The following is a 15325-nucleotide window of genomic DNA, read 5'->3' as shown; positions in this document are numbered from 1 at the left end:
TTGTGTTCCGGTAGTTATCGATTACAGAGGCAACACGGATTCCCGACATTTCTGTCTGTTCAATCGGTTGTGGCGCCCTGGAGGAGCTGAGCAGCTTAGCGTGGGAGAACGGGCCAGGGTGCCTGCAGGTTGCTAGGGCGCTGCAAGGGGTTGAACAAAGTGGAGCGGGACGCGACCAGAACGCGTCGGAAACGCGTTTTCTCAATTAAAATCCGTTCGCGAAGTCAGCTGAGCCATATGCAAGCTCTTACAACCTTCAGAGTCTGTGAGGGAACAAAGGGGCCGAGGCCTAGGTCTAAATCTGGTTAAAAGTTGCAAATACAAAACTGAAGCCGTCATTTTCCAAATTAAAAGGCTTCTCATTTTGATTTATGTAACCTTGGTGGTCTTTTTTGCATTTCAACGGATTCCATTCTTTTTTTGCTTCATTCTCAGACATGCCCAGGTCCACATCTGCCCGTCATTCGCAGAGGCCGTGCGCGCTGCGTGGGCTAGCGGGGTCAATGCTTTGCCGGTTGCTGGGGGAATGGCGAATGGGGCAATAACACTCCAATCAGCGCCTTCCCAACTGTTTACGCCCAACGCGATCGGGCACCCCCCCAAAAGGGCAGATTGACCAATCTTGAGCCCCGAGACAGGTGCTGTCGACAGCGTGCACATTTAGTCCCCTTAACACGATAACTCACTCCAGCCAACCAATCCCACAGGGAATACCTGTTGACGGGTATAGTATCATATTTTTTTCTCTCCTCACTTTAGCAAAATCGCCGTCGCATCCAAACCCCTTTGCAACGGCAAGCCGGAGTAAATAATAATTACGGCCTTATTTTGTGAGTCGCGCGGGCAACTCCGCAGACCCCAACAAACCCCAATATTTCACCCATTCCCGACCAAACCCCGCCAAACAGACTCAAACGGTCGCATCGCAAATCCCACAATACGCGGATATTGTGTACACGAACCACAGTACATCGCCCACTCGGGGATACTCGGCTTAATGACGGCCTAAACACAGCGCCGCCGCCTTCCTCGACAACTTGACGACATTTTCGACATCACTTTCCACACACCATGTCACACGCTTGGCTAGACTCCCTGTCTGAGGACTGGGTGTCACAGCCCGGGTCGCCGGACGCGTCCTTCGCTCCGGAAGGCTCCGCAGCGGCATCCCCGGACCCAAAACTCCCCAAACCCCAGACTCCTAGCAGGATTCCACGGCTCAGCCCACACGCCCGGAAATTCCAAAACGTCGTCGTCGACAAGAACGGAAACAAGTTGGTTCTCAGCGCAAATGCCAGCGGCAGTGGCAGCGTTGGGAATAGCAAGGTACTTGGCGAGCGGAGCATCAATGAGCGACTGGCTGCCCTCTCCCGTCGCACCCCTTCCAAACTCTCACAAGAACTAAGTCCCAACGGCCGCGACGGCCGCGATTGCCACGCGTGTCGCTCTGCTTCTGTCTCGACGACGAATTCCGTCGTTCACAAAAAGTTCCTCCGCAAGTCGACAGGCACCACGCAATCCAAAGGGGGTGACACACCTGAATGGAAGCGCCGCCTAGTGTACGGGGACCTTTCGTACGGGGAACAAAAGGACCTATTTACTTCTGCTGGCACAGGGCTGGAAAACATCTTTAAGCCCCCACCATCAACAAACGAGCCGTCACGAGAGGGACACATTGGGTCCTCTTACCACGAACACGATTCCGAAGGGCGCACCGCCGTGCCCGACAGCCCATCTCCCTTGAGCCGCGACCCATCGACCGTCGAGATACACGCGAGCGAATCGCAGCAAGGGGCACCAACGCGCCAACATCCAACGCGGGCATCGATGGGAATGCAGTACCGCCGCACCGAGGACGCCGCCGACGCGAGCAGGGCATCCGAGCTCGGCTCATACCCGCCTTCACATCACACAAACCACACGCACCTCACACATCATACAAATCACTCGATGTTGTCGGGTGACGGCGAGTCACGCAAGGTCAGTGGCCGGAGTGACATCCGCAACGAAGACTTCAGCCCCATCATTCTCGAGCGGCGACAGGCTAGCAACGGCGCAACAGTGTTCGGTCCCGTGGCCGACCTGCCCCCCGATGAGCTCCACAAGCGCCTGGCGGTACTACGCGATAATCAGGACGTCGTCGGGGTCGATGTCGACGGCGGAGCGACGCAAAAAAGCACGGGATCGCAGAATCAGGGGAACACACCAGACTACGCAAAACTCGAGGGGTTTGTCAACTTTCAACGGGGCAGTCGATCTGAGGAAGGATCGTTTCGCCACCATATGCTAAGCTCTGCGCTCAACGACAGCTCCGAGCTGAACCCGGAGGAGTCTCTGCAGGCGAGCACCCCCAAGCAGTTCCCAAGCGTCAGGGGGGAGAAATGGGACCCGCCTGAGCAGTTCCCTGCCGACAGTCCGGACTTGCCGCGAGCGCCCGAACCCAGCCCAGAGAAGCGCCTGCCAACCGTTCACCTTGGCCCAGACAGTCCCTTCAAGCTCTTCCATCCCTACGATAATTTCACCAGCGAGACCCTCCTCCGGAGACTAAGCCAAGAGCACGGTGATGCAGCCCCAGGTGACATGTTCTTCTCGATCGCGGTGGACGAAAGCCGGACGCAGGTAGAAGGTGGGATTCGGACGCGGCCACCATTACCCCCACCACAGGAACACGACGACTACTCTTCCGTCTATGCCAACCGGTTTGGTGCCGGGGAACTTGACGGGTACGAGTTCAACGACGAGTTCTCCCACATCACCCACGACGCGACCGAGCTCGATGGCGACAAGGAAAACCGCGAACCGGATGAAGAGTCCATGCTACCGTCGCACGCGCCCATATTTGACCTCACCCACAACTCTTCGCCCGCCGAGACACCAGACCTTGTAGTAAACCGGAGGCGGAAGTCCACGCCCTCCCACGCCTCTCGACGCGGGCCCCGTGTCTCGTTCCCCGGATACTTTGAGCTGTCACCGCCTGGTGGACGCCGGGACGTGTCTGGGCCTGAGATCAAGCGCCCACGCACATCGCCATCGAAAGATCCCACCCCGAAGCGGCGGCGAACCCTGCACAAGTCAGATATCTCATATGGGGCAGACGACTTTCCCCCTTCGGTGGCCGGTGATTCGGCCCCGTTCTCGCGGCCGCCGGTCCGGTCGGGCTTGGGTAGGTTCCGGCAAGATGCGCACAGTGTCGACGGTCAGGAGGAAGAGGGAGAGGAGTTCGAGGGGTACGACGAGGATGATGAGTACGATGAAGACGGTGTAGTACCTGAATTACGCCAATCAGTACGACCACGGACACCGACACCGAGCCAGCGATCGTCAGTCCAACGCGAGCAGCATCCCTTCAGGCAGAGCCAAAGGTCGCCTCTTCGCACGAGCCGACACGGGCAACCAATGGCACACCCAGTCGGCGCAGCGGTCCAGACGAGCCGCAAACCTTCGATCAAGACGGAGGACTTTATCAACGAGGCCAACAAGATCATGGCCATGATTCGCAACAAGGCCGGCCTTGCGAGCGGGTTGACAAGCGTCGAAGAGTCGGACGAAGAGAAGGCCCAGATCTCACCGGTGCTTGAAGGGTCCGGGTCATATGAAGAGTCGACTCAGGAACCTTTTTCACGACCGCCTAGTCGCGAAGGACGGCCACCGCTAACACGCAAGTCGACGAAGCAGGAAGACCCAGTGCTGGCAGAGCAGCTCAAGAAATACGAGGAGGCCAGCGACATGGGTGACTTCATTCCCCCGTCATCCGTGCGCTCGGCGCGACTCGGTGCAGAGGTCATGGCCGCAGCGCGGGCGCAGGCTGTTGAGGACTGGGCCGACCACCAAAGCCGGATGTCCGAGTCACAGGCCGAAATCATCAGCGACCCCCCGAACATCCGGATCTCCCGGAACCCGGACTGGAGAGAGGAGGAAGACCCTTCAGTTGGTCAAGGCTTTAACGACCACCGTGTCCCGTCGCATGGATCAGCTGGCTTTGGCTTCCACGACACGCAGGGCACGGACCGATCCATCCCAACTCGTTCCTCGCGAGCATCATCCGGCTCGTCTCGATCGTCTAGAAACTCAGACGCCCGGAAAACCATCATGCCCGAAAGCGTGTGCCACCTGATTCCGGACCAGGTCGGGAACATGATTCTCGATCGCCAACGGAACATGTGGGTCAAGCGCAAGGGGTCTGGCGAGTCCAAGGAGAGTTTCTCCCAGTCCGTCCTGAGCGAGGACGACCCGTTTGCCGGGATCCCCGACCTCTCGGTCGATGTCACCAAGGAGATGCAGAACCTGCTCCTAGCGGGGAAGCAGGAGGCTGCCACGGCTGCGCTCCAGGCCCGTCTCGCAAGTGCTGGTGGTCTTCCGCAGATCAGCCCGACAAAGGCCCAGCGAGTGGGTTCTCTGACAAGGGCTGCCCTTGATGCGGCCACCGCGGCTGCCACGGATACAACGGTTCATCCTAACTATCATCCGGGTGAGTTTGTTGAGCAGCAACAGCATCTGCAACGCCAACAACAGCGCCCACAAGACGAGCTTTTCAGCGTCGACCATGAGTTTGACGCCGACCAAGGCCGCGACAAGGAACATCGGCGACTCACCATCAGTTTCTCGTCTCCCCTCGCATCGGTCATCCAGGACGCCACCAGTATCGAGAAAATGCTGGCCGAGGAAGGCTTGGCCGCGGGCAATGAGGCCCGCGACCCGACGACACACGCGAGAGGCGGCCGGAGGGCGGTCTCCATCGGCAACAACTCGCGCGGCCCGCAACGCTATCTTTCTGTTAGAGGCAAGTCGGCAATGGCGCGGCCCGTGTCGAGAATCGACGAACGCGACGAGGACCCTTCTGCCCCTGGATCCGCCAAACCAGCGGAGGCCACGTCGGGCATGGAACTCAGTCTGCTGGGTGACTATAGCATGGTCAACCGCGAGGATAGCACCGGCAGCAGCCAGCAGCAGGATAGTCTCCGGTTCTTGGTTGCGACTCCGGGCCAGGAGCCCACCTGCCCCATCCCTGGTATCGACGCCGCGCCCATCATCAGCCAGTACGTCGGCACGCTCTCTCTTAGCCCGCTCTCCGAGTTCACCATGCACCGCCCCGAAGAGACACTACCCTTCGAAGCTAGCTACGTGGTGGGCAACCACCGGCTCGTCACGGGCGATCCTTCGAAGCAGGTGGTCTCGATGAGCATCCGCGAGCTGGTCGACAAGCTGGCCGAAGTCGAGCCGTTCGAGCCGCACTGGGAGGACATGCGCGAGCTGGAGCTGCGCGACAAGGGCCTGAGCGCGCTGCATGCCCTCGACGAATACTGCGGCCAGCTGGAGAGCCTGGATGTGTCCAAGAACAAGATCAGGAATCTTGGCGGCATCCCATCGTCGATCCTGCACCTGCGCGCCGCGCACAACCAGCTGTCGAGCCTGACGGCCTGGACGCACCTGATGAACCTGCAGTACATCGACGTGTCCAACAACGGGCTCGAGAGTCTGGCCGTGTTCAAGAATCTGGTGCACCTGCGCAGCCTGCGCGCCGACAACAACCAGATCACGAGCCTCGACGGCATCAAGTTCCACAAGGGCCTGCAGACCCTGCGCGTGCGCGGAAACCTCATCGAGCAAGTCGACTTTGACGGCAACACGCTGCATCAGCTGACCGACCTCGACCTGCGCAATAACCAGATTCGCTCGGTCGCCCACGTCGAACAGCTCGCCGCGCTCACCTCGCTCAACCTTGACGGCAACCAACTCACTTCTTTCTCTGTGGATTACCAGCACGGCGACGACAACAACGCGCCGGTTTCCCCTCTGCGCTATCTCCGCCTCGACGATAACCACCTAACCACCCTCAACGTCCGCGCCCTAACTCACCTTCGCCTCCTCCACGCTGACCGCAACGCCCTCGTGCAAATCGCCGGCTTCTCCCGCGCCCGCCGCATCGACTCCCTCTCCCTGCGCGAACAGCACGGCACCCTCCCGCTGGACCTCCCGCACCTCCTAGCCCGCGCCTACGAGGTCCGCAAGCTCTACCTCTCCGGCAACCTCCTCGAATCATTTGCGCCCCGCGTCGACCTGCTCAACCTCCAGCTGCTAGAACTCGCCAACTGCGGCTTGTCCGCACTGCCCGAAGACGTGGGGCTCGCCTTGCCCAATCTGCGCGTGCTCAACCTCAACATGAACGCGCTGACTGACCTGACGCCGCTACGCGCCGTGCCGCGGCTGAAGCGCTTGCTCGTTGCTGGCAACCGGCTGGCTGATCCGGGCAGGGTGCTGGGTCCGCTGGCGGATATGCTCAGCGCGGATGGAAATGGCTCGTCTACGTCGTGCTTGGTGGCGTTGGATCTACGGGATAATCCGCTCACGCAGGGGTTTTATGCGCCTGTGCAGGTTATCGTCAGAACTGGCAGCAACAGCAACAACAGCAACACAGCCGAACCCAACAATAACACCGCCCCAGAAACCCATCAACAAAACCGTGATATTATCAGCGTAGGTGATGTCAGCGGCAGCGCACAAGGAGAAGCAGAAGGAAGCGAAATGTTTACCCTCCCCTCGCAAGACGCCGACCGCGACGCACGGTACTGCGCCCGATTGGACATGGACACGCGGATGCGGAGACGGTTGTATGAGACGATGGTGGGGAAAAAGTGTGCGCGCGTGAGGAGGTTGGATGGGTTGGACTTTGGGAAGAAATTAACAAAGGGGAAGAAGGGGGCAAAAAGTAAGAGGATTGAGAGTGGGATGGTTATGGGGAGTGGTGTAGATGGGGCTGTGGATGGGGGTGTGGACGCGGTGTGTCTGGCCATGACGGAGAAGGGGTTGATGGTTCGGCGGGAGAAGACTGAGATTGATCAAAATGAGCAGGGTCAGCAGGGCGAGGAAGAGATGAAAAAGACAGAGAAAGAGGATACGGTTGAGAAAGATGAGAACAACACCCCGCCGACATCCCCTCCAGCAATGGCAGCGGCAGCTGCGACGGCGAACAGGAGTGGGCGATGGCCGGCTGAGGACAGTTTTGCGTGATGTCTTCTTGGCTTTGCCTTTGCTTGGCTAGGTCAGGTCAAGCCAGGCCCTCCCTTGGATTGTTAGGTGTTGATATGGGTTGTATCATAAGTGGTGAATGGAGTAAGGTGCCTTGCCTGCCTTGAGTTGCCTTGGGTTGGGTTGGGTTCAGGTTAGTGGGTCTGTATTTGCAAGCGGGGATGTATTTTAACCAGATTTTCCGTGGCCCGGTCTGTTTGTTGGGCTGCTTGGGTTGTTTGACTTTTTTCAAGTTCTGTTTTTGTTGGTTGGTTGGTTGGTGTATGGTTTGAAAGCATTCATTCCATCGTATGGTATACCTTGGTGTTTGTCGGGTAGTGTGGGTGGTGTAGGTGGTGTTGCGGTGTGTTTGTTTGTTTTTTCTCCTGTCTACATAGCATGACGGGCTGTTCTACAGGGTACAGGGTCAGGGTCATGAGTTATGATAATATGTACCATTCGTCCATCCATAATTTTCATTCACATAATGCATTGCATTGCATTATAAAGGGTTATTGCATTTTGACGGTTGACTTCTTTCATGGGCCAGTTACGATGTCCCCTGTCTCTTCCTGTAGGAGGAATGAAATACGTAAATGATCTCGATCTTGAGCAGGGACATAGGAAACAACAATGGGCCGGCCAGCGATGGTTGTGGTAATTATTTCATATCCTTTTTTTGCATTTCTCCGTGGCTTTATGGCTAGTAAGATGTCAACATGCTTACCGACGTCCGACGTCCAGACATGCCAGCCTATCAGTCACAAGAGTCGAGTTCTTGGGTTTATCAGGCTGTATTAAAACTATGATTTAGCTCTAAATTTGCGCACAAGGGGCGAAATTCGGTAACGTCCCGCCAGATTTTTAATGTATATCAATCTCCATCTTTCCCCAGAGTTTGAAGTCACCAAAATATCCCCATGAGCAAACGACTACCGTTCATGACCCCAAAATCAAGATGCCCCCAACACGCTAAACCAGAAGAAGAAGCAGCAAGATTAATGGTTAAGACAGAAAAAGAAGCTGATTAAAGGCAAGAAAACACCATTATGCCGCCAAACGCCCGCCCCGCCTCGACCCATCCACAGCCCGGCGATCCAGCCTCTTGACCACTGCACCGAGAACGACCTTGAGAATGGCTTCCGCTGACAGTGCCCGCCGGCCTGAGCTCTCCCATGTGGCAGTATCCACCATATCTCGCACATTGGCCTGCTCAGCCAACCCGTCGTCCAAATCCCGCAGGTATTCCGCCGCGCGCGGGTCATTGCCAACCTGGAAGAACTGAATCCCTAGCTGGTGCGGTGGCGCTTCTAGCGCGTCCAGTTTCTTCGCCACAGAGATGATAATCGATTCCGGATCATCGGTAGGCGTGCCGTCTGTGATGACGATCATGTTGACGGGCTTGACACCGCTGTCTTCTGGGGTATTACCGGGGAGCGCCGCACTGCGCTCAAACTCGCGGACGTACGGCCATAGAATATCGGACAGACGCTTGCCAATCGGCGTGGCACCGCGAGGCTGTACTTCGCTGAAAATCTCTGTAACTTGGCTGGGCGTGGTGATGTTGCAGTAGCCTTTAGCGCCGTGCTCGTTATGACTGTAGCGATGCAAATGGGTATTCTTCGCGTTCAGGAAGTAGATGTCGATTCCATTGCTGTCGTGTGCGGTACAGATCGGGGAGATGGAAGAGAGAAGGGCTTGGACTTCTGCCCATCGGGAGCCCTGTATGGAGCTGCTGTCGTCGATGAGGAAGATGGTGTCAAACGTCGATAGGAAAGCGTAGGGGTCCTCGGCCGAGGTGACGCTTCGATCTGAGCTGGCTGAGGCAAACGAGCGGGCGGGAGAAGCCTCGCGTGCTGCGTTTACCGTGATAATTGGGGGTGCCACTGCACTCGAGGAACTCGCGACAGGTGTGTAGGGCGGTGGGGGAGGTTCATTGACGGTGCTCGGCTTGATTTCCGGGCCGGTTGCTGAGAACGACGGGCTCGGGCTGACTGAGCGCGAGCGGCTCTTCCTGGACACCTTGTCCCGAAGAGACCCAAAGAGAGACATGGCAGGATAAGTGGGTCGAATGTTCTGACTCTGTGTGATGGCGAGGTTTTCGATTTTGGAACTATGCGATCCCTTTGATGGTTTGATTTGATGCTCTTTCTCTCCCGTTTGTGGATTTCGTTCTTTCTCTGAGGAACTTGAGGGCGCCCGAGGGAAAGCGGTCGGGCGGCAAATGTTGGGCGCACAGGTTAATATAGGTACACACGATACAGAGGGAAACCTCAGGCGCAAGTTGACGGCGTGGTGACGTTGTTTGCTGTTGCAGGCGGGCAACTGATTGCTGGGGCTTGCTGCTGGAGATGATGGCCTGTGGGATCTCGTGACACAGCGGGCTTGTAGGTTTTTATAGGTAGTTAACTGCCCTGTTTCTTTGTGAGGAAGAAGTCGCCTTTCAACTAACTGCACGGGTTTCCAAATCCACATGGCCGCACTGCGCCTTTAGCGCGGCAAAAAACATAGAATGAGATCGCCATCCAGTCTGCCCTTCCTCTATCGTCATTACATCGCATTTCTAGGGTACCCTAAGAAGTGGTTTGGTGGGGTTGATGCGGTTACCACAACAGTGATGCATGGGCCCGCACAGCCTCTTAACACCGCCCCATGCCCGTGTGGCGGGCCCCACGAAACTCGGCAATCTAGCCAATTAGAGAGCCTGAGGTTGAAAGCGCCCTACCGCAGCCCCGACTGGGCGCTTTTTGTACATTCCCGAACGCAGTTGCGCAGGCAGTTAGTATTTTCTTCTGTCTTTCTCTTGCCGCACGGCGACAACATTGACCACCGAACCGGGACCGCCAAGGGCCCCGGCCCAAACCGGCCCAAACCGGCCCTGGCTTCACAGCCGCTGGCCCAGACAACCGGGTCCTTCTCAAGAATTATCGGCGCTCTGGACTCCAGGGACCGGGAACTCACGGTGCAACAGGACGTGCAAGGCCGTCGTCGAGGCGTTATTCCTCAAGTCCGTTGGCACATCAGACACTCCTCCCTTCAGTCGCCTTACATCACGCCAATGCGAAGCCGAACCGCGGGCCAACAAATATTCATGCACCAAGGGAATCTGAGAAGCCCGAGGCGAATGCGATGCCATGGTGTGGTGCTCAGGTTGGGGCTGGTCAATTTGATGCAATGCTGTGGGTGGGCATGGCCGAGGCTGCTCGGCGGCTAGTCGAGGTCGGGAGTTAAAGGTCTCCCGGGCTAGCCGCCCTTTGGGGACTAGGGGTTTTATAGCCAGACATCGAGCAGCCTGGCCCTGACGTTTGCCCCAGCCATCCCGCGCGGCGTCTTCCGTCAAGGTGTGGTGTTCCGTTTGTTTGAGAATTGAGGAAGATGACATGCAGATTCCAGTCTTGGCAGGGGAGCTGAAAATCCGGGTCTGGGGTTGATTGCCGGTTCATGCCTGCGACTCCAAGCCCCACTTTGATGCCCCGCTCTGGAGCCCAATGGCGGGGTCATTGAGCGTTTGATCAAGGCGGGATTCAACAAGATGAGGCAGGCTCAATCAAGCAGCTTCCTTCGAAGGGCGCTGTTTCCTCGTTTTTTGGCCATTCAAGAAGTAAGGGTTCAAAGTGTTGAATCGTTGGCCTTTCCTCCGATGGATTTCTCACCTGCCTGTCCTGGCATCCTTTCGTTCTTCCTCGTATGAACATGCTGTTACTCGACATCGCGATATCGACAAGGCCCCTTGTCTCAAAAACGACCTCTCCCAATAACCTCTGTAGCAAGAATCATAGGCGTAACACCAACTCGTGTCAGCGAAAAATGTCTTAAAACAAAGCAGTCATTATGTCGGCTAACTTACCCTTTTCTTCTGACCGATCAAGCAAATAGATTTACACCAGTATCTCGTGTTTTTCCCCGTCTCGATTCGGCTTCATTTTTTATCTCTCATCTCTTACACAACAGCTTTCCCAAACAAGGCAACTGCGCCGCGATCATCCCGGGTACAATGCTTGTCGACCCCGGCATTTTGACAGGACCCTTTACTTGTTTTGCAACTCAACCGTTCTAGGTTTGTTCCGGTTGTGTTGTTTTCCGGGCCGTTCGCTGTCTGCATGAACGCGAACCCGCCAGTAGGACAACTGCTTTCCCAATTTCTGATGCACTGCGATGCGGTGAAGCGAGGAGACGCGTGCGCGACGACACACGGGACTAGACCCGGCGGGGTTCGTTTCGTCGATAGAGGGGCGGAGTGGGAGAGGGGAGCATGGAGGAGGGGTTGTGCCGCAACTAGCTGCTGGCATTGGGCAGGATCGCGAATGAGCTTCATCTTTTGTTGGGTCGATGTGCAGTTGCGGTGTGAAGGCACGATTTTGGGCATCTCGTCTTGTCGGCCCATTCCTGCGCTGGTCTGCTCTCGTCTGACTGTGATCTTATCTGTCTCATCTCTCGGATTTTCTCCCTCTCTCTCTCTGTTTGGGTCTCAGCTTGTGGCGCCCAAAAACCTCGTTTTCGCACAGGCCCATTCTCTTTGTTCTTGAAGTGGATTACCGTGCCGCCACTGCCTCATCCAAATACCAGGGCTAGGTACTAAATCCCACCGACCCAGTAGCAGCCTTTTTAAGCTCGTGCTTCCCTCAACTGGGATTTTGGGGTTTCCGCCCGTCTCTTCTCTGTTCCTGACATTCATCGATACATAGGGCTGCGTCGACCCCTCGTCGCCACTGCCGACCATGGACAACCGCAAGTTCAGCATCAACCGCAACACCGGTGTGCCCCGCCCCGCACGCCGTTTCTCCATCGGAGAGCCTGGCTTGAACGGTATGATTATTTCACAGCAAGTGGATTGCATGATCGCGATACTAAAGAGAAGTGTTTTATAGAGGCTAGCAGTAAGATCCATCGCCAGTTCCGTGCTGCTCACGAAGGGTATGAGATCACTTGTCCTTCGTAGTTTCGTTCCGAGGTCTGTAAAGATTGACAGAAGTTGTCAGCCATCTTCCACATGCCGGCCTAGACGCCACTAGGGCCTCTACCGGTGTCGTCTGGTGCACTGAGCGTGCGGCCGAGTATGGCTTCCTTGAGGAGCCTGAGAAATGGGCCAACCTAGGGCGTACGTACAATACTTCTCAGGTCCTTTGAAGTTTTACGGACATAGCATACTGATGCTCACGCAGAGGGTGCCCCTGAGGTACACACATATCCTGTCAGACATCGTCGTCGTACCCCGTATGATCTAACAAGTCTAGGTCGACGACGATATTGAGGGCTGCTTTGACCGTCCCACCCACATCGATATCAGCGCCGCAAGCCGTGAGTATGGCCCAACTGCCGGTATCAAGCCCCTCCGCGAGGCCGTCGCCCATCTCTACAACGAGATGCACCGTAAGGGCAAGGCCAGCCAGTACACCTGGGAGAACGTTGCCATCGTGCCGGGTGGTCGTGCCGGTCTCATCCGTATCGCTGCTGTCCTGAACAACGCCTACGTCGGTTTCTTCATTCCTGACTACACCGGTAAGCCTCCTAAGAACCTAGTCATCATCTTATCGAGCGGGGCAAACAGGCTAACAGTGGAATAGCCTACAACGAAATGCTTTCTCTATTCAAGAACGTATGAAGCAACTTAGTGATAACTTTCGTGACGAAAATATGTAAGCTGACAGAGCCCAGTTCGCCGCTATCCCCGTTCCCCTCTCCGAGGAGGACGGCTACCATATCCACCCGGACAAGATCGCCGAGGAAATTGCCCGTGGTACCGGCGTCATCCTCACCTCGAACCCGCGCAACCCTACCGGCCGCGTCGTCCAGAACCCGGAGCTGGCCGAGATCCAAGACCTGTGCCGCGAGCGTGCTACCCTTGTCAGCGATGAGTTCTACTCGGGCTACAACTACACCAGTGACTGCGACGGTTCCACTATCAGCGCGGCTGTGAGTCTCTCTTCATCCGGCCACGGTCTGCTGCCATGAAAACTAACAGCGGTGTAGGAGAACGTTATCGACGTCGATGAGGACGACGTCCTGATTATTGACGGTTTGACCAAGCGCTTCCGTCTCCCAGGCTGGCGTGTTGCGTGGATTATCGGACCCAAGGAGTTCATCAAGGCGTACGTAACCTTCCCATTAACATACACCCAACACGCCCCTTTAGCCCTAATTCCTCCTATCTCTCACCTTTACTAACACCACCCTCCAGCATTGGCTCCTGCGGTTCCTACCTTGACGGCGGCACCAACGTGCCCTTCCAAGAGGCCGCCGTCCCCATGCTCGAGCCCTCCCTCGTGCAAAAAGAAATGGTCGCGCTGCAGACCCACTTCCGCACAAAGCGCGACTACGTCGTCAAGCGTCTCCGCGACATGGGCTTCGTCATCCGCTACGTGCCCGACTCGACTTTCTACCTCTGGCTCAACCTCGAGGGCCTGCCCGGCCCCATCTCCGACGGCCTGAACTTCTTCCAGGCCTGTCTGGATGAGAAGGTCATTGTCGTGCCTGGTATCTTCTTCGATCTCAACCCTGCGAGGCGTAGGGATCTGTTTGACAGTCCCTGTCATCACTTTGTGCGGTTCTCGTATGGCCCGCGCATGGATGTGCTTGAGATGGGATGTGATGGTATTGAGAGGGTTATCAAGAAGTAAGTCTTTTTCAGAAACATAAATCGGTGGTGAAATCATATTTGAGTCCTGTAGTTCGAGGGTACTAACTAGTGATAACAGGTTCCGCAACTTGGTCAGCCACTGAGTGCGTCAGAAAGCGGTTGCGTAACGGGATGGATAGATAAACGGAGAGTTGCCCGATAACGGCTTGATGGATATAAATTCCTTACCTGAAGACACAATCCTTCTCCTTTTCGTACCTTCAGAGATCAATCAATTCTTGATTTTACCCCTGAGATGTCTGACGTATTTTCCTTCACCCCCTGCATGACTTTGCTTGCAACTTGTTGCTACGGAAACGAAAGCTCTTGAGCACAACACTTGTGATATCTTCAAGAAGCTTACGAGATTCGAGGAGAAAGTGTGTTACCCAGACAAAGCGAACTGAGGTTCACCTTTCTTTTTCTTTACCTCCCGTGGCTTGACACTTTTCTGGGGGGTCATCCCTCTCATCCAGAGAAATCCCTCGCCCCCCCAAATTTCGGCTCCCCGCATGAGTGGTTTTATCCTCTACAAAACTCCCATAGTATGAGAAACATATCGAGGACTGATAGTTGGAGGGTTGGGTGTTGGTCTGGAAAGCCACATCCTACCCGATAGGACAACCTCACGCATCACTACTGTGAATGGGGACGCTCAGGTCGTGGCCCAGTGTTCTCTAGCGCGATGAAGAGTCCTCCACGACAGCATTATGGCTTCCTCATTGTTGCGTACAAATCATTAACACAAAATTCTGGTTAAGTCGAGACTTCTCCAGGGCTCCATGCCCACAAAAGGAATAGAGTTTGTTCACCGGCCGCTGTTCTCTTATTCACACTCTCTCCCAGTCCCACTATGATTAGAAGAAGAGAGCTTAAGTAGGTGGTGTGATGGATACATATCAAAATCCGAAAACATTCGTCTTCCGCCGTGTCGGGGATCAGGGGTAACTCTACAGCTTATTAGGGGCCGAGCCTTTTCCTTACTTGGTATGCAATCACCACCTGCGGATCGGTCTTGATTCAGAATGAAGAACATAGGAGGAGAAAAATGTAAGCTTGCAGATGCCTCGAGAATGAAATAATCGTAGCGAACAAGAAGTTGTTTGTTCCGAGTGGGTCGGGTTGTTTACTTCAGGGGCTCCGGTGTATGAGTATTGACATGTTCAACGTTCGCTGGGCTCGGGGAGCAACCAGGGGCGCCCGCTACACTAATGAATGGTACCCGCTTTTGCTGGAAGTCTCGTTCTATGTAAGACCAGTCACAGAGACCGACTCGACTGCTTCGTACTGCGTAACGTAATGTAAAGGCTCCTGGCGTTACCGTCACGTGCGAGGTACTCGACCATAGACGGCATATCCGTACCGGTTACATGGAAGCAAAATAGGCCCTGACTTTCCTGGTCGCGTGCTCACGTTTCAGATGAATCATGAAGCTCTGGTTTTGGTGGACATCTGTCTTCCCATAGACTTACCTGTGCATCACTGGACGATGGGTCTCTTACAAGTTACCACTCTCGCTCGGTCACCATGCGGGATACCCGCGGACTGTTTACTTCAAGGTTTACGAATACGCAGTACTTCATGTCTTCTCACACGTCTCACTGGGCCGGTGCTGGTACGTGGTTTTACCAAACCCCGGCGTATCCTCGGGAGAGAAGGAAGCCTGGCGCAAATAAAATGCAGTCGTGACGTGGAGATACGCAG

The 15325-nt window shown here is 55.8% G+C and overlaps 3 protein-coding genes across 3 annotated transcripts; 2 read left to right on the top strand and 1 right to left on the bottom strand.

Moving 5' to 3' along the window:
* Positions 1 to 1071: 1071 nt before the first annotated feature.
* Positions 1072 to 7008, top strand: C8A04DRAFT_12942 (uncharacterized protein; the record flags this gene model as incomplete). Its single annotated transcript, XM_062777524.1, has 4 exons — positions 1072 to 3189; positions 3247 to 4468; positions 4523 to 6742; positions 6869 to 7008. 4 exons carry the CDS (start codon positions 1072 to 1074, stop codon positions 7006 to 7008), a joined length of 5700 nt encoding a protein of 1899 aa, XP_062636146.1.
* A 1044-nt stretch (positions 7009 to 8052) lies between these two features.
* On the bottom strand, positions 8053 to 9057 carry C8A04DRAFT_29540 (uncharacterized protein; the record flags this gene model as incomplete). The annotated part of the gene is made up of 1 exon (XM_062781046.1): positions 8053 to 9057. One exon carries the CDS (start codon positions 9055 to 9057, stop codon positions 8053 to 8055), a length of 1005 nt encoding a protein of 334 aa, XP_062636145.1.
* Positions 9058 to 11723: 2666 nt separating this feature from the next.
* Positions 11724 to 13725, top strand: C8A04DRAFT_29539 (pyridoxal phosphate-dependent transferase; the record flags this gene model as incomplete). The annotated part of the gene is made up of 10 exons (XM_062781045.1): positions 11724 to 11811; positions 11874 to 11919; positions 11985 to 12103; positions 12168 to 12181; positions 12240 to 12504; positions 12570 to 12601; positions 12661 to 12918; positions 12976 to 13094; positions 13184 to 13618; positions 13701 to 13725. The coding sequence occupies 10 exons, from the start codon at positions 11724 to 11726 to the stop codon at positions 13723 to 13725; spliced, it is 1401 nt and encodes a 466-aa protein (XP_062636144.1).
* Between the last annotated feature and the right edge of the window lie 1600 nt (positions 13726 to 15325).

The sequence above is a fragment of the Dichotomopilus funicola genome (assembly GCF_033296635.1).
Source record: "Dichotomopilus funicola strain CBS 141.50 unplaced genomic scaffold C8A04scaffold_40, whole genome shotgun sequence".
Taxonomy (NCBI): domain Eukaryota; kingdom Fungi; phylum Ascomycota; class Sordariomycetes; order Sordariales; family Chaetomiaceae; genus Dichotomopilus; species Dichotomopilus funicola.
The sequence above is the reverse complement of the archived record's forward strand: the minus strand, read 5'-3'. Positions and strand labels throughout refer to the sequence as shown.